Genomic DNA, 19,640 nt, shown 5'->3' with positions numbered 1-19,640 from the left:
GTAAACTTCCTGCTGCCTTGGAGATAAATGCAGACATATGATGGGACCATTTATTTTTGAGAGTCCAAGCAACATATCCTTAAACTGCAGTTGTCTGTTATGGTATTGAATAAGACCAACAGTGAAAATGCCAAATGGGTTTTGTTAAAAATTTGAGCTCCAATTGGGACACTTGATATTGTATACAAAGTTAATTGTGTGTTTGTACGTGCATTAGTTTTAATTCACTAATAATGTATACAAAGATTATTCTCATTCTCCAGATTTAATTACCTCACTTGGGATTAACATTAGTGATTTTGAATTCCTGAAGAAGGGCTTCTCCTCCTCAAAAAGAGGCACAGTATATATATGAAAGGCTCTTTGTACTGGTAGAATATTCTTTAATAATATTATCTGTATCAGGGTACTACTAACTGTTTAACCACTGTACAATCATAATAAAATCTCTGCTTCTGTCTTTATTACATAGCATCTGAAGCTTTGCATATTAATTTGTTTTGCTACTTTGTCTTATATTTACCATTATTAAGAAACTGTCAATCTCTTGAGTCTTTAGTAAAATGTCAGGATACAAAGGGAGTTTCCTGTGAGTCAGAGTACCCTCTGGGCTCTATTTTAATCCCTTTGAGAGTTTGTGTGTAGAAATGACTTTTAGTGGAATCAATCTTTTGTTATCTTTCCACTCCCTGCAGGAATAATTTAAGGGATCTGTACAGTGGTCCTATGACACCTGGTAAAAGAGAAATATGAAGAAAGGCCACAGGATGTGGCTTCAGAATAGTTTTCATGTTCTGATACTGGACTTTTGTTCCTTAATGTCCATAATCTGAGCACTTGAGTGTTCGTGCTCTCTATTTCTAAAGTGAAGTCACAGAGATCATTTGCAGAGTACCTTTGAAATAAAACCAAGCCCTGCTGTTTCTAGCTAAGGGATTCATTTATTTGTGCTGGATTACATAGCTAAAATCTGAGATGTATTTCTTTTTTCTCTTTTCACAGAGTCTACTCCTTCCTACACTACGAAAGTATTACTCAGTCTTCAGCTCTGAAGATCAAAAACCTCTAAATCACTAGCGGATATCTGAATAATTCTCTTTTTATCCACCTGAATAGTAAACATTGGAAAATATAAATGGCCAGAATCACATCAAAATCATAAGGAATTATTTACTTATTACTGTAGTTGTTCCCACTAACTGCAGATAAAAACAAGGGGCAGTAGAGCCTTTACAAGATGCTGTTTCACATTTTAACTCAACATATTTATTTTCAAGTTCAACAGCAGCAGTCACTAATTTGCATCTAGACCTGAAAGTAAATATTCATTCTGATAAAATACAAACAGGCACAGATGAAAGATGGAGACATTCTGTGTTGCAGTTGAAACAGTGAAACATAAAACATGATCTTATAAAGAGATTTGATTTTATAAGAGGGGATAGACTAATTTAGAAAATGAATGTGATCTGTTGTTTTTTTAAGACCAAATAACACATTTAGTTATTTACAATATTCAAATAACCCATAGTTATTTGCATTTACTTTCTGTTCTGCAAGAAAATTGTCCTTCTTTTTTAAAAAGTTCACTTTTTAAAGTTTCAACAACTTTTTATGTAGAAGGTTGTAGCAGTTTTCCTGTTTTTTTTTTTTTCCCAGCATATTATAAGATTTTACCTGTTTGCAAATTCAAGTACCAATGTAATCAAAACTTCTGTGCTAAGCAGTCTTATAATATACTAGTGCATTAAATAAGATTTTAAGGACTAAGCAGTATGAGCTAATGCTATCAGTAGAATGATGATAAAGGTCTTCTATTAATGGTTTCAGATTACAGGATTTTTTGTGCAGGAATAAGTTTGCTGATAAAAAGTTATGTTGCTTGCTATTTAATAATCTGTTTATATATGATTATCTAAGTGTACATAGTGTAGGCCTTCAGAAACTTAGTTTTACGTGTACTTTTTGTTTAATAAATCAATACTTTTTAATCTAAAAAGATTGAGATTTTGAGAATTTAGACCCTAATTAGACTCAAATTAAAAAATTGAAGTGGTTCTAAACTTATGAGTGCAGTTAAGTGAGATGATCTTTACATCTTGGTTTTTTTTTTTTTGTTATAGATGAGGTATTTTCAGCTTTGTGCAGTAGAATGCCACTTAACTCAGTCACATTTAAAAAAACAAAGCAATGAAGGATATGCTCCTCAGACTTCCATATAGAAAAAAACATATTGCTTTTGATGTTTTCTTTTCAACATTCTAGCATTCAATCTTTTAAAAGAAGGGAATAGGTATGTTTATTATCCAAATTGCAAGCTTCTGCAGTTATATTACTATCCAAATGAAACCCAGTCAAATTGGTCTCCAGGTGCTAAAGCAGATTGTGATTAAAGGGAAACTTAAAAAACTCTAAGAAAAAATGACATTGATCTTAGAATAATAGAAGACTATTCTTTAAATTATTATTAGATAATGAAAGAGGATAAAACAGTGGCAACCAAAGTGGGCTTAGAGAAATCAGGCTATGTGAAACTACCCTACCAAATTTCTTTTACTGAAATTATACATTTGGTTGGTTAAGTATTGATACTGGTGTAATAAACTTCTGTAAGACATCTGTTTTGACATTGCTTGAAATTCTATTTCTAGAGTTCTGTCATAGTCTAATATCCACTGAAAATCATAGGAATGGAAATCACAATCTCTGTGCTTATAGAACTGAGATGGACATTATGGGAGCTGTAGCTACAAAAAACTGGGGATGCAAACCAAGTTAAAACCCAAAAATGCTAGTGCAAATTCTAGTATCAAAATTGCTGGATATTTAAACAGAAAGTACTTGGATAGAGACATTGTATAAGTACTTTTTAGCATTGCAGCTAATCTTACTCAAGAGATTTTTGCTGTTCATGGGTAAGAGTGGTGCAGATAAACTGGGGGACAGTCAGAGAAAAACAAATGGCATAAATAAAACCATGCATTTTTAATTTGATTGGGCAGTGTTGTTCACAAGTCCATTTATTCAATATTTTTCAATGCAAATTCACAGTTTAAACCCAGGATTTTTTTAATGCAGTGGCAAATATAAGGGAGAAGGCAAAAACTTGAACTCACACATCTGGACTAGAAACAGAAGCTCTGTTTTTCAGTAAAAGTAACCATGAGACAACTTATAAAAGACTCATAAATTCTCAGCCACTAGCAATCTTTAAGTTCAGGTTAGCACTTCCCTTAAAAAAAGTTCTGTAATAATTAAGTCATGTAAAATGCAAGGCCAGTGGTACACAGGGGATCCAGCCGGTGCTCTCCAACTTGACTTTGGACACCTGCGAATCTAATTTTCATGGACTAACAGGTCTGTTTTGGTTGGAAGAGGCATTCAAAGATCATCTACCCCAGTCCCTCTGTCACAGGCAGGGACATCTTTTACTGGGTCGGGTTTTTCAAACTCAGTCCAAGCTGACAATGCACACTTCCCATGATGGGGCATCCACAACTCACCAATCTTGCTGTGAAGAATTTCTTCCTTAGATCCAATCTAAACCTAATTCTACCCTCTCTCAGTTTCAAACTGTTACCCTGTGTCCTGTCACTACAAACCCTGGTAAAAAAAAAACCTTTCTCCCTCTTTCTCATAAGCCAATTTATGTTGGATGGCTGCAACAAGTCGTGTCTTCTCCAGGCTGATGTCCAATGAGTAGTGCCAGCTATTACTAATTTCCTAATTTCAACATAACTGTCTTTGAGTTCTACTTCTCTGTCCTTTAGAGTAAAAACACCATACTCATCACATGATTTTAAATATAATTTTATTGGTGTCGTCCATCATAGTAAAAAATCTGTATGTCAAAAGACACCTTGTATTGAATTAGGTCTGATTTTATTGCTTTTCTATGCAATCACTGTTTTACTAGCAATTATGTTTTAAGCTATTATCTTTCACTAGAAAACAGCACCACTAGAGAAGAGATTTCTGTTATTGGCATTTCATACTTTCTTTTTTGATTTTCGAAGATGAACAATTTTATGAATGAGAGGAATTTTATGTGCCAATTGAAATTTCTGCTGTTTACAAGCTTTTGATGTCAAATGCTTACATTCCTAAAGGAAAGTAATGTGTTTTTTAGTTCTACACTGCACTATCTACAGCTGTTCAAATACTACACTTCCTAAAACTCAGTACTTTGTTCTGCTTTGCAAGTAGCTGCTATTTCAAAGCAGCAAGATTGGGAGTAATTGAAATATGTCTCTAGAACACATATCAGCTCAATGTAGAAAAGTAAATCAGATAATTGCTTTTAATTGTGTTATTTTCCCTTGTTCTATGATGTGGCCCAGTTTTTAAGAACAGCCAAATATAATCTAGGAAGACAAACTTATAAAGATAGTAAATAATGGGAAATTTAATTAATGAGTGCCTAAGAACAACACAGTGTTACAACAGATATTGGTTTAAAATTTACAGTTAACACTGGACAATATATTCTTCCCCCCTTGAGCATTTATGCAACACCAGAACAGTTTTGTTGTGTTTATTTTCTGCAAAGGAAGCACCAAGCAAAATGACAAACAGAGAGTGCTCTTTTCTTGATAATGTGACAATTTTATAGCCTCTGAGTCCTGGTCCAAGGATGATTTAGTAGAATCAGAGAAGGGCTTGGGTTGAAAGAGACCTTAAAGATGATCTGGTTCCATCTCCTGATGTTTCCTGCCATGGGTAGGGACAAATTCCAGTAGGTCAGGTTGCTCAAAGCGCCATTCAATGTAGTCTTGAACACTTTCAGGGATGGGGCATCCACAGCTTCCTGGGCAACCTGCTGTGGTGCCTCACTACGCTCCGAGTAAAGAATTTCTTAGAACACATAATTTAAATCTATTCTAAAGTTCTTCCTCCCTTGACCAATCACTATCAGTCATAAAAAGTAGCTCTCTCTTTTTTCTATAAGTCCTCAAGGTGTTGGAAGGCTGCTATAAGATCTGTCCAAAGTCTTCTCTTCTCTAGGCTGCACAACCCCACCTCTGTCAGTCTGCCTTCATAGAAGGGGTGCTCCAGCCCCCTGCTTGTCTCCATGGCCCTCTCTAACAGGTCCACATCTTTCTTGTGCTGAAAATGCCAGAGCTGGATGCAGCACCCTGGGTGGGGTCTCACCAGAACAAAGTAAAGGGGCGGAATCATCTCCCTCTACCTGCTGCCCACTCTGCTTTTGACACAGCCCAGGGCATGGTCAGCCTTCTGGGCTGTGAGAGCCCACAGGTTTTCACCCACAAGAACCCCCAAGTCCTTTTGTGCAGGGCAGCTCTGAATGGCTTCTTCTCCCAGGCTGTTCCCCTGTCTGGGATTGCCTCAACCCAGGTGCAAGCACCTCGCACTTGGCCTTGTTGAACCTCATAAGGTGGGCCCACTTCTCAAGTTTGTCCAGGTCCATCCTTCAGGTGTGTCCACTGCAGTGCTCAGCTTCATGTCATCTCCAGACTTTCTGAGGTTTCACTTGATCTCATTGTCTGTGTCACTGATGAAGATATTGAAGAGCACTGGTCCCAAGACATAGCCCTGAAGGACACCACTTGTCACCAGCTCAACCTGGACATTGGCTACATCTCTCTGGCTACGTCCATCAGCCAATTCCTTACAAACCAAAAATCCATGTCCAATTTTAAGACAATTTGTCCAGTTTTTCTCCAATTTGGAGGCAAGGATGTTGTGTGGCACTGTGTCAAAGGCCTTGGAGAAGTCTAGACAGAGGACATTGGTTGGTCTTTGTTTGTTGACTGTTGCAGTCACTCCATCACAGAAACCCACTAGATTGGTCAAACATGATCTTCCCGTTGGTAAAGCCATGCTGGCTGCCTCGAATCATGTCCTTATCTTTAATGTGCCTTAGCATATCTTCAAGGAGGATCTGCTCCAGGATCTTCTCAGAGAGAAGTGAGGCTCATCAGTCTACAGTTCCCTGGGTCTCACTTTCTCCCTTTTTAAAAAATAATAGTCATGTTTCCTTTTATCTAGTCACTGGAGACTTCACCTGACCACTGTGACTTTTCAAATATCGTGGGGAAGTGCCTGGCAACAACATCAGCTGGTATTCTCAGGATCCCAGGATGCATCTCATCATGTCCCATAGACTGATGGCTATTCAGCCTCATCAAGTGGTCTCAAACCTGCTTTTCTCTGGTAAGTGGGAAGGACTTCACTCCCCCAGCTCCCACCTAGAAGTTCGGGGACTTCAGAGACATGGAAGACTGGTGATCAGTGAAAACTGAGGTGAAGAACTCATTGAGTACTCCATCCTTTTCCATATCCGTTGATATCAGTTCCTTCTCATTTATTGGAGGTGGGAGTACATTCTCCTTGGACTTTATTTTCTGAGCTGTGTACTTGTTATTTTTCACATCCCTTTTCAAGTCTTTCTTATCCATCTGTGCCTCAGCTTTCCTGACCCCCATCCCTACACATCGAAACTCTATTCCTGTACCCTCCCCAGGTCACCTGTCCCTGATTCCACTGGCTGTGAATTTTCTTCTTTCTCCTCAGTTCAAGGAGCAAATCCTTGCTCAGACATGCTTGATTTCCTACACACTGTGATGGAGAACTCTGGCTGTCTAAGATAAGTGTCCTTAAAGAGATGCCAGCTCTGGTCAGCTCTTCTGTCCCTAACGACAGTTTCTCAAGGGTTATCATTCTTTGATTCTTTAAACAGCTGAAATTCACTCTTCCAAAGTTGAGGGTCCTTTTTCCAGGCCCATGTCCCACTGAGACCATGGTCTCAGCCAGGACATGGTTGCCCACCTGCTCTGGTGAGCACTAGATCCAGTAACGCTTCTCCTCTGGCTGGTTTATCCAGTGCCTGGACCATGAACTTGTTCTTGATGCAGTCCAGGAGTCTCTGGTTTACCTACAGACATCTATATTACTTTCCCAGCAGATATCTGGGAGGTTGAAATCCCCCATTAGGATGAGAGCTTGAGAGCATGATGATCCTGAAGCAAGAGGCCTCCTCAGCAGGTTCCCCCTGCTCAGGCAGCCTGTAGCAGACCACAGCCACACGGTGTCCTTTGTTGGTCCTGTCCTTGCTTTTTATCCACAGGCTCTCAACCTGTTCATGGCTGTCTCTCTATCAGTCCCTTAACACAGAGCACAACACCTCCACCCCTTCTTCCCAGCCTCTCCCCAAAAGCCTGTAGCCCTCAGCTGAAGTTGCTCCAGCTGTGTGACTTGTCCCATCATGTTTCCATGATAGCAATTAGGTCACAGTCTTCTGATTGCACCATGATTTCCAGCTCATGCTTGTGACCCATGCTGCATGCAGTGTAGAGGCACTTCATCTGGGCTATGGATCTCTTCACCTTTTGGGAGGAGCCTTCCCTAATTCCTTGGGGATGGTTTACAGGTGTTCCCTTGATGCTTCCTGGAAGTGCTGTTGTTTCCTTGTTCCTCTCTGACACTTGGAAATGCATCCCATTCCCCTGCTGAATACAGTTTAAAGCTCTGCTAAGAAGTCCAGCCATCTTCCTTCCCAAAACAATATCACATCCAGTCATGTGATCCCCATCTAATATCAATGGCTGGTCTTTTGAAGGTGCATCCCAGATCACAGAGCCCCAAACTCTGAGCATGGCAGCAGCCATGCAGTCAATAATTCACTTGATCCCTTTGTCTCCTTCTTCCTGGGTCCCAGTCTCCAGCTGGGAGCACAGAGGATACACTACCTGTGTTTCCAACCCCTTCAACATCTTTCTGAGGGACGTGAAGCCCCTTTTGATGTTTGCAATCTCCTTCTTGCAGCATCATTCGACTCTGTGTGAAAGAGTAGGAGTGGATAACAGCCCTCTGGTTTTACCTGGCTTGGTAGCCTCTTTGTGGCATTGCAAATGTGAACCCCCAGCAGACAGGAAACCTCTCTAGAGTGGTTGTCCAGTTGGCAAATGGGTGTTTCAGTGCCCCTCAGTGAGAAGTCACCAACTACTAACAATATTAATGCTTTTTGGTGCCACTCTTTCAGTGCAGATTAGCTCCTGCTTCATAGTGGGTGGGAGGGGGATGGAAAGTGGGTTTTTATTCCCCTGCTTTCGAGACCTCATTTGAACTGGTCCTAATAAATTGAAGAAACTGTAACTCAACGTAACTCTGGTTATGCCCCACTTGGGTGACTGCTGTACCCTGAGCAGTTCAGGAAGAGTCTCCTCTCTTTTCAGTAGCTGAATCTGCTACTTGGGCTGATTCCAGCTGTGACTGTATTCACTCTCTTCTTCACTCCACTGGTCCATTAACAGCTATGGTATTGCTTGTTGTGAGGGGGGTATCTGCATGGTGTTTTCATTATCTGCCAACTGGCATTAATATGAAAAGATCATTATGGTCTCTTACTGCTACCTGAAACTTGCAGTTTTCTTGTTGCCAGCTGCAACATAACTGCTTCATGTTCAGCAAAATCTTTGTAAAGATGCATTTTACATCTAAAATGCAATTACATCTTAGGCAATTGCCTTGGCTGTGTTCAGAGTTTCTATTTTCCATTAATGCTTCCAGCTTTTTCCTAAAATCAATGGTGACATTTATAAAGTAATTAAATTAGCTGTCAAATCCTGGTGAATAGATCTGTAAGGAAGAACATCAGCTTACAGAACTGAAAATAGTTTTAGACTATATAAAATCAATGTTTAAGTTCAAATTTAGATATACAACATTGCATCTTCTTTTTAAATTTTTTTTACAAAGATCCAGACAATTTGAGGCTCAGTCAGCCTTAGATCCTGTGTATTATGTAATGGCATAAAATAACACATTTACAAAAAACCAGTATGTTATACTATAGGCCCTTAAGCTGATAAAATGTTATTCAGTGTTTCATTCTTACTCTGTGTTTGCTGATTTAAAAAACTGAAATGATATCTCACCTGTGGTTTCTGTATAACTTTCTGTCAAGATGAATATTTGAAAATAAGTTGATGCCAAGTTTGTTGCGGTGCTGCCCTGGCCCCAGAGAGATAGAGCAGGTCATGTGTCTGGTGTCTACTCAGAGAAGGTGGGTTCAGTTGTTAGATAATCAAAAATTCGTGTCCAATTTTAAGACAACTTTTCCATTTTCCACATATCTTCAGGAACCACTACTGACAAACACTTGATGCCACCAGGGAACTAAAGGAGATTGACCCTTTAATTTCTTTTTTAGATGTAATTGTGGTTTTGCCTCTTTGAAGTGCTTGCACACTAATGCACCCAGGATGAGGAGTAAACACGAGGAATTAGAGAACTGTTGTGCAGTTGCAGGACTGTGACCTTGTTGGGAACAGGAGGATGTGGTGGGATGGCCCCTGTGGATGGAGTGCTGCAATGGAGGAATTCAGGCTCTTTGGGAAGGACAGCCTGAAAACATGAGGAGGTTGGGTTGTCCTTTATGTGAGAGAATAGACGGAATGCATGAAGATCTCCTTGGGGATGAATGAGGAGCCAGCAGAGGGTTTGTAGGTGAGTAGGCCAATATGGGTGATACTGCAGCAGGTTTCTCTTACAAACCACCTGATGGGGATGAGTAAGTGAAAGAGGCCTTCAACAGACAGCTGGAAACAGCCTCACATTAGCAGGCTGTGCACCTTGTGGAGGAATTCGGTCACCCCAATTTCTGCTGGATGGACAAGACATCAGGTGAAAATAAGTGGAAAATTCCTGCTGTAAAAATTATTGACAATCCAGCCAGGAGAGGTGTTCTGCTGTGCCTCGTATTCACAAAACAGTAAGGGCTGGCTGGGGGTGTGAAAGTCAAAGGCAACCTTGGCAGCAGTGAGTAAGGGAGGGTGGAAACTGGGATTCTGAGAGAAGAGGGAACAAAACAAGAACACAAGTCTGGATTTAAGAGAGAAGATTTTGGTGTCTTCAGGAACATGCTTGAGAGTGTCCCAAGGGATAAGGTCTTAGAAGAAATAGGGGATCAAGAAAGCTGATTGGTCTCCAAGCATTACCTTCTCTAAGCTCAAGAGCAGTTTGTACCAGTGAGCAAGAAGTCAAGTAAAAACTCAGAGAGACCTGTGGGGATGAACAATGAGCTCCTGTCAAAATTCTAAGAGACAAAAAAAAAGCATACAGAAGGTATACCTGCAGGAGAAGGTAACCTGGGGGAGTAATGAGGCACTGTTCAAGAATGCAGAAGAAAGCATGGCTAGGAATGAAAAAGTCCATTTGGAGTTGAAACTGGTGGGGAATGTCAAGGATAAAAGGAAGTGCTTCTCTAAATTTGCTAATGGCAAAGGAAAGACTAGGGAATATGTGGTCCTGCTGCTGAATGTGGTGGGGACCTGGTTCCACAGGACACAGAAAAGGCTGAGATACTGAATACCTTCTTTGCCTTAGTCTTTACCAGCAAGTCTAGCCTTCAGGTATCCCAGGTTCCAGAGAGAGGGGGAAAGGCTGGAGTGAGGAAGATGTACCCTTGGTAGATGAGGATCAGGTCAGGGAATACTTCAGCAAACTGAACACACCTAAGAACATGGGCACTGATGGGATGCACCCACAAGTGCTGAGGGAGCTGACTGATGTCATTGCAAGGCCACCCCCAGTATTCTCTGACCATGGTGACCGGGAGAAATGCCTGAAGACTGATAACAAGCAAATGCCAGCCTAATTTTCAAGAAGGGCAAGAAGGAGAACTCGGAATCCCTGCAGACCATTTCTAGGTACATTGACAAGAAAAACATTAGGAGCTGTTAGCGTGGCTTTACCAAGAGGAGTTCACACTTGACCAACTTGATAAACTTCCACGCTGAATAACTGGCCTGGCAGATGAATGGCCAGGTCTAGAGGGTGGTGATCAGCAACTCAAAGTCTAACTCGAGGCCAGTATCAAGCAGTGATCCCAGGTCTGATCCTGTTTAATATCTTCATTAATAATGAAGATTATTAATTATTATGAGAGTGCACCCTTGGCAAGTTTGGTGATGACATAAAACTGGCAGAAGTAGTTGATGTATCAGAGGGTTGTGCTGCCATCCAGAGGGACCTCAAAAGGCTGGAGAAACAGGCTGGAGAAATGGACTGACAGGAGGCTCATGAAGTTCAATGAGTAGAAGAGTAAAGTTCTGCACCTTAGGAGGAATAACACCAGCCATCAGTACATGCTGGGGGCTGCCCAGCTGGAAAACAGCTTTGCAGGAACTGCCACGGGGGTCCTGATAGACACCAGGCTGTAGGCGAGCTGGCAACGTGGCAGCAAGTGCTGGTGGTGTTCTTGGCTGCACAAGGAGGAGTCTGCACAGCAGGCTGAGGGGAGGGATCATTTGTGTCCCCTCAGCACTCGTGAGGTACCTCTGTGTCCAGGTCTGGGCTTCCCATTACAGGTGATGTATGGACTTACTGGAAAGGGTCCAATGAAGGGCCACCCAAATGAAGGGGAGTGGTGCATGTCTCCTGTGAGGAAAGGCTGAGATGGTTGAAACTGTTCAGCCTGGAAAAGAGAAGGTTGAGAGGAACCTTGTCAGGGTATACAAATACCTGAAGGGAGGGTGCAAAGAAGGGGGAGCCAGGCTGTCTCCACTGATGCCCAGTGACAGGACAAGAAGTAGTGGGCATAAACTCAAACACAGGAGGATCTTCCTGAACATCAGGAGTCACATTTTTATTATGAAGGTTACTGAGAACTGGCACATGTTTTCAGGGAAGTGATGAATTTTCCATCCTTGGAGAATAAAAAAAAATAAAAAGCTTTCTCTACATAGTCCATGGCCCTCTCCTCTAGATGACCCTTCTTGAGCATGGAAATTAGACCAGGTGATGCCCAGAGGTTCCTTGTCTTCAACAGCTCTGTGACCCAGGAACAGGACAGCTGTCCTGAGAACTGTTTTGCTTCATGTGGCCAATTCCATCCGTAATGTTTAGACAGTACTGGAAGTTTGTTTGTATGTCCTGTGTGCAGGTTCAGTGTGGCAGATTTAATGCAATGGTGTTATCTTCTGTGTTGTCAACTCTGACAACCAGAATATAAATCCCGACTGAATATTTCTCTAATGCAGTAATGTTCAGGAGAGCTAAGACAAAATAATGTCTTAAGTCATGAGTAAATACTGCCTGGCATCCATCATCATTTGCAGATATTGCAGGGTACTTCAATAAACAGAGAAATTTGGTCTGTGCTGGAACTACTTCCCTCTACATCTGCTGGAACCAGTATCACTATATTGTGCATCAGATCTTTGGATTAATACATATGAGACTTGTAAGGAAATCCAGCACACTTGTAGAAATGTTTCAGGCCTCTCTTGCATATCTCTTGGTGCTGAATGGTGAGAATCAGAATAGTTAGGGTTGGAAGGGACTTCTGGAGATAATCCAGTCCAATTCTCTTGCCAAGGCAGGGTCATGTAGAGTAGGTTACACAGGAACGTGTCCAGGTGGGTTTTGATTTTCTCCAGAGAGCGAGACTCCATGACCTTCCTGGGGAACCTGTTCCAGTGCTCTGTCACCTGCAAAGTGAAGAAGTTTTTCCTCATGCTGAGGTGGAAGTTCTTGTGTTTTAGTTTATGGTGATTGCTCCTCATCCTGTCACTGGATACCACTGAAAAGAGTTTGTCACCATCCCCCTGGCACCTGCCTTTGAGGTATTTGTACATATTGCTGAGATTCCCTTTCAGTCTTCTCTTCTCCAGGCTGCTATTAACCTAGACAGCAAATGACCTGTGTTTTACTGTACTCCCTTCTTTGTCCTTAGCACTACAGAGCTTTACACTAAAGCTAGACACTTGTCAACCAGCTGCAACAACTCTGTGCTTGGATGTTACAGCTTTTGTTAGAGGTGTTTTGCTTTTGGTGTTAAAAAAAAACCCCAAACACAACAGTGAAGAAAAAGCAGCTTCTTTGCCGTGTTTAAGATCAAACCTGAAATGTGGGGAGGTCTGAGAAGCTCTGGTTGGCAAGCAAAATAGTTTTAAATATAAAAGAACAAGTGAACACGAGAATAATTTAAGAGGAAATTCTGAAATCACTTATGAGATATCCTGGTCAGAGTTTGACAGTAATTTCTTTTTGGTATGTCAGTATAATTAGTTTCTCAGATTGCTTTCTGCCACCTGAGGGAACTGATGTGAATTAAGTTTTTTGAGGGTTATTTTATTTTAGATCAAATCCTCAATCTGTTTGACTGTATCAGCTATCACAGAGGGGTTTAGGAGAGCATTTCCTCTGAAAACACCCTCTAGCATGACCTAAAATAAATGTTCAGAAAACCACAACCTTGACTCATTAGCAAACATGTTGTGAAGGAGTTGTAGGTTAGACCTGGCTCCTGACATTTTGTGATCTATTTAAAATCGATGTAGCAGATGCACATGGGAAGTGCCACTGTGAACTACCAGAATAACAATTGTAATTGGCACCTCTGTAATATCAAAATAGGAATGAACTCTGGAAGCCACGTCTGTGATACTTAAATCTTGCATTTTGCATGCAATCTTCTGGGAATTGTGGTCCATCCCTCATGCTCTGTGCAGTTACTAATTTCAAAGACTTTCATATCTGGGTGATGGTTTCACTTCCTTTCCCCAAAAGCTCACAATGAATTCTTTAGGACCTTATTTAAAACCATATAGACATAAAAATATAAGAAACAAGAAAACCCAAGGCAAACTAACCACTGACTGAGAATTCACTGATCATTCCAATACTTGTTTTGTAGGGAGATAAACATTTCAGGAGCAGCTTTCTGTTGGAACTTTTAATTTAACCAAAACTGATTTTATAAGTTATATGAAGGGAAAACTGGTGAATATTATTCTATTCTCAACACTTTTTTTTAGCTTTTAAGCTTAAGGTTTTAATTTTGGGTACAGCATCAAGTATAGCTGATTGGAAGATAACATTGATACATGTGCACTTTGAAATATGGTTCAGTACTTCAATTCAGAGTACAAGGTTTAAGACCTTCCAGTTTTATACCATTTTTCTCCTATTCCATTTTCTAAATTTCTAGGAGGCAATATGAGGTATTTTCAGGCTAAGCAGCGTGAAGGGAGAGGGAAACTTGAGGCTCTGGGAGAGGGAAAGTCCAAAAAAAAGGTTACAAAACTGAGGTATTTCTCAATGAAATGAGTACCCTTCTCTTGTCTGAGAGATGTGACAGTACACTTCAGAGTTTTGGAAAGGTTTTAATTTGTATTGATGCACGGATCTGAAGCTTCAAAGCTTTACCTTGTTTTGTGGGCAGCTGTTGTTTCAGGTGGCTGTAAATATTAGGGATAGAATTGCTGCATAATACAGGCTTCCAGAACGCTCCTTTTGGTCAGAATGAATACAAAAAATGTCTATTTGTAGTTTAGAAAAATAAAACTTGTACTCACCTTTGAAAAGACTTACATAAGACCTGAAGCTGGAGAACTAGAATCACACAATGAAAGGAAGGGATTGAGCCATCGGAGAGTGTCCAAAGGAGGGAAGGAGGATGGGGAAGGGCCTTGATTTGAAGCCGTGGGAGGACACTGAGGGCACTTGGTGTGTTCAGCTGGAGCAGAGGAGACTGAGGGGAGACCTCAGTGCAGTTCCAATTCCTGGGCAGGGGCAGAGGAGGGGCAGGGACTGAGCTCTGCTCTGGGGGACCAGGGACAGCACCCAGGGAATGGCTGGAGCTGTGTCAGGGCAGGCTCAGGTTGGATCTCAGGCAAAGGTTCTTCCCCCAGAGGCTGGTTGGGCACTGCCCAGGCTCCCCAGGGCAGTGGGCACAGCCCCAAGGCTGCCAGAGCTCCAGGAGGGTTTGGATGATCCTCTCAAGCACAGGGTGTGACTCTGGGGGATGGTCCTGTGCAGGGCAAGGAGTTGGACTTGATGATCCCTGTGGGTACCTTCCAACTTGACATATTCTATGATCCTGTGTGTGGGAGGCAGGTAGAAGCCCTCAGACCCTTCTCCCCTCTTATACTCTACAACTCCATTTGTCTCCTTTGCTGTGGGGGGCTGGCTAACTCTTCCTAGACACCTCCCACATTCACAAAGCACAACTCCAACCCATCAAAGTCTCTCATTTGACCCTGCTTGTGTTGTGGCTTTGCAAAATGCACTGATGGTAGACAGGCTGGGGAGAGCAGGTGGCCAGCACTGGTTCACTGGCATTTCATGTCCTTTTCCTTGAGAAAAAATGTATGCCCAGGATTGGCACACAGGTGCTGAAAGTGGCTTGTGCAGCACAAAACCTGGGTGTGTTGCTGTTTGCTTCATCCTTGGGGTTTGTGTTATGGCCTGGAGGTATACAAATATATGTTGCATACTTCATTTCTCCTGTTTCACAGCTACTTCAGACAGGCTTTGATCAAATTATTAGGAATCATGTTTAATAAGAACACTTTAGGACATGGGGATTTTCCTCCCCAGCATTATTGCTGCAGAAGATTATTGTAATATCTAGCACTTTAATTTAAAGCCTTGTCACACTTTAGATGCAGAAAGGCTCATTAGAAGTAAAGATCATTGTAGTTATACTTTGATTCCATATAATTCACACCTAGGAAATCAGTGGCATTTTTCCAAAAGAAAGATATTCCCAAGATCCACTTTTACTTTTGAAGTCATAGTAGAAATTTTCAGTAAATTACATACATTCATATACAACAATTTCTTTTGCAGCACCAAGCCTTAGGCTATACACTTGTCTGCATTTTAGTGTCTGTCTAGATTAGTTTAGTCAAAGAACATAACATGAATTTTATGTGTTTTTGTTTTTAAATGGGTGTTTGTAGTAGAACAGTTGTCCTCTGTGTTTTCTTGCTTCTGTGGAGTGCCTCACTCCTTTGAAACCAGCTTTCATCAGAACACTTGAAACACCATTCTCAGTAACTTTTCTCCCACGAGGTTTCTGAAACTTGCTGATTTAACTTGAAAGCTGAGATTTGTTTTTAGAAATCTGAGCAATCCCCCTGTTTCCCTTTCCTTACCTACCCCGATTACACGGGAAGTTTTGCAGAAATTATCGTGTGACAGCAAAAAGACAGAGGAGTACAGTGTGACAATCACTACTGCTTTAATGTCATATAAGATGCAAACTGACTTATGTAGTTGGTGTATAAATTTCACAAGGTATTGCTTTTCTTGACAATTTTAAAAAAAGAATGTTTTCTTTTTATTCACTCATATCTTTTAGATCAGATCTATTTTTCTTTTTTTTTTTTTCTGAATTTGCAGATATTTTTAGCATATTTTAGCTGTTTTAGGAATCTATTATTTTCTTGCCATTTTTGCTGTTGAAAATGTAGTTCTCCCTCACAAAAGAAACTATAGTATGGTATTATTAACTGCTTAGTGCAGCATTTCAGCACCCACTGAAGTGTTCCTTGTAATCTGGAGACCAACAAACCCTCCCTAACACACATATGTGGAGCTGTGCACTGCACTTGTGAAGTTGTCTCCAGCTCTCTACATTGCATTACACTGTCATGTTTAATGTAGTTTGTCCTTACCTTTGCCTGTACACGGTCTAGGATTTATTCTATAAATCCGAAGAAACCTTTCTAGTTACTAAAGTGAAGCCTGCAAATTCATACTTAAACTTATGCTTTCATTATCCAGTGCTCTGCAGGGGTCAAATGTTAGTTCAAAGGATATTAGCTGGATAAAATTGTTTTTTCTCAGTACTTATTTTTCATATAGCCAGGTCCCTTTTGATCAGCTGCTTTACAGAAGCATCAGGCTGACCTGCTCTTGGTAGAATACTTCCTGGAAAAAGAGTACTATTGATAAAAAGAGGTGCTTACAATCTGGCTTCTTCTCCAAATAGACCCCATTTTGTACAAACAGTGAATACTGCAGGATGTTGAGAGGTATTGTGTGAGGCTTCAGACACTGATTCTGCAGGTACCTCTGCTTGACTGTTAAAAAAAGAGACATTCTCTCTCCAGAGAGTTTCTTAATACCTTTAAGTGCTTTTAATAATGTGCTCTTAATTCTAAACTTTTATTTCTAAGCTGTGGCTTCTTAATTCACTTTATAACACCACCTGTTTGAGTAACATAAGCTTGTTTAAACATGGCAAAACCCAATCACACATTTTGCTTGTCTAAAAAAATTTAGCCAGGAAGACACCATGAAGGAAAATTCCAGCTTGCCCTTTCAATTAAAAAACGTACAAGGTGTGATTTAAAGTCCCTTTGTCAGTGCTAGTTTCCAGTACTTTCACTGGCTTTGCCATAAGTTACTGTCAAGGTCTGGATTGCTACTATTGTTGTAGCTGGGGAGGTTTTTTTTTCTCTTGTCCAGCAGCCTCGTGCTGCTACCAGTGCTGTGTACTTATTAAGGAGGTGTGCAAAATGGGCAGCAACACCACAAGCAAAAGAAGAAAAAGGTTTAATAGCTTTTAATTTGTGTAGCAGGCAAGTCATGTTGTTATTTTGCTCTTGTTACTGCCAATATCAGAAATAGTGTGTCCAGCAGGACTAGAATGGGATCCTTCTGCTTTCTTTGGCACTGGTGAGGCTGCACCTCAAATCCTGTGCTCAGTTCTGGTCCCGTCATTGCAAGAAAAGACATTGATGTGCTGGAGCAAGTTCTAAGAAGGGCAGAGGAGCTGGTGAAGGGTCTGGAGCAGCTGAGGGAGCTGGGATTGCTCAGCCTGGAGGAAAGAAGGCTTGGGGGGACCCGAAAGGAGGTTGTGGTGAGGTGGGGTTGGCTCTTCTGAGACAGAATGAGAGGAAACAGCCTCAAGTTGCACCAGAGGAAGTTTAGATTGGATATTAGGAAAAATTTCTTCACTGAAACAGAGGTCAAACATTGGAAACGAATGACCAGGTAATGGTGGAATCACCATCCCTGGAAGTGTTCAAAAGTGTGGACGTGGCACTGGTTTAGTGGACATGGTCTAGTGGTGACCACAGTGGTGTTGGGTTAACAGTTGGACTTGATGACCTTAGAGGTCTTTCCCAACTTTAACCTTAACAATTCCATGATTCTATAACTCTATGATTCCATGAATATGAGAATTACAGGGTTCCTGGGCCACGGCACGCAAATTGTGCAACTAAGAAGAGGCATTTTTTAGATTCAGTTCTGGATTTTATTTTGTTTTCAAACTAATTTGAATGAAAGCCAAACAAGTCCCAGTGTTTTATACAAACTTTCAGATAAGAGTGGAGGTAGATTTATTTTACAGCTTCTACTAAAATAAAGAATAGCTTCTGCTAAATTTATTGCAGTATCTTTCCACTTAGTAAGATTAATTAATGTAATGAAAATATGAGTTGAAAAATGCTAGTATAGGGCCAGCGGGAAAAGAAGTCACAGGGTTCAAAATACCTTTCTTATACTTAAATTCTTCTGTTCATTAAAAAATAAAGTTCTTTCAATTTAAAAAGAGAAAATACGTTCCTTTCAAAATCAGTGGTGACATAAAGTGTAACTCATGCTGAGTGGCATACACTCTCTGCTTTAATGTAGCACTTTCTATCATTCCTTTGTTTTATATTTGTTACATTTTCTGAGTCTGCCTTACAGAAGTATTTTGGTATGGCAGATTTGTATCACAACCAGTAGTTTGTAATTATGAAGTACGTTTCATATCTTGACAAATGAGAACACATATTTTGATTGAATTGTTTTACAAATGTTGTTTCTATGATGTTTTGTATAGTGTGTTTTTAATTGCTTGTGAAATAACAATGTATTGGAGGAGAAATTGTACAGAGGAGAAGAAAGATTTTCAAGAAAACATCTATCTATCTATCTATCTTATAACCCAACAGGTAGGAAACAGTCCTCATAGAGAAATAAAGAAGATGAGCCCAACACTACATTAACAATTGACATGATAGTGTTATTTCTGTTGGCCTTAGACATATTTCAGCCACCTGAACAACAATCATCCTGTGGGTTTGCTTAGGCTTTTACAAAACAAACAAAAAAAACAAGCAAACAAATGAATAAAAGGACAGACCTCTTTTGGCTAAGTATATGAAGAAATTTCAACAGGAAAATAAAAAGTGCTAATGGGAAGGACAAAGTTTCTTTTCTCATGTTGTGAATCCCTACATCTTCTGTGATATGATGTATGAGGTGCCACCAAAGGTTAATTGTCATCTTTCACTCAGGGAAATCTTCCCCTGTTCCCCCAGTTCCCTGTCCCAATGAACAAATACAGACCATATGTGTGTTTTTTCAGTCTTGTTTCTATCTTGAGTCTGGCATGCTTTCCTTTCTTTTTACTAGATAGTTTAAGAAATGTCTGTAACATCTGACATGTTTACAAGACTTCATTAATTCCCTTTTCCAGCTTGACATTTAAAGTGAGGCACTGATTCCAGCATGAACAGCAAAAGAGAGATGGAAGCAATGTTTGGCAAGAAGCTAAATAATTTAGAAAGTAGAATATTTGAGCTGGAAAACCTTAATGAAGTTCTTGCTTGTAGAAAAATCTGAACATCATGAACAGGAATAGAGGGCCAAACATTCAGGGTCTGAAGAGATATAGAGAAAGTCATATAATCTTTCATTATTTAGCTAAAAATTAACTCATATTCTGTTATGAAGCCTGTATCAAGGCCTCTAGTATTTTTTTAAAAATATTGTTGAGACAAATGTGGCAAGTCTATTGTGTTTTTTCCTACTTTTTGTTAATGAAATGTGTAGGCATTTGTGAAATTTGAAATCAAACTAAATAGACCAGACACTTACCTGTTGTAACT

The 19,640-nt window shown here is 40.4% G+C and overlaps 1 protein-coding gene across 1 annotated transcript in view; it reads left to right on the top strand.

The window, feature by feature from the left end:
* Positions 1–2,994, top strand: part of LRRC2 (leucine rich repeat containing 2) — a 64,073-nt gene extending 61,079 nt beyond the window's left edge. The window contains exon 9 of the mRNA XM_008928501.2: positions 1,003–2,994. Coding sequence (XP_008926749.1) covers positions 1,003–1,052 — 50 coding nt within the window. The 3' untranslated portion in view covers positions 1,053–2,994. The remainder of the gene's footprint in view (positions 1–1,002) is intronic.
* The last annotated feature ends 16,646 nt before the right edge of the window (positions 2,995–19,640 follow it).

The sequence above is a fragment of the Manacus vitellinus genome, unplaced genomic scaffold, assembly GCF_001715985.3.
Source record: "Manacus vitellinus isolate BGI_N305 unplaced genomic scaffold, ASM171598v3 scaffold_9_pilon, whole genome shotgun sequence".
Taxonomy (NCBI): Eukaryota; Metazoa; Chordata; class Aves; order Passeriformes; family Pipridae; genus Manacus; species Manacus vitellinus.
Note: the sequence above shows the minus strand (reverse complement) of the source record. Positions and strands in the feature narration are given on the sequence as shown.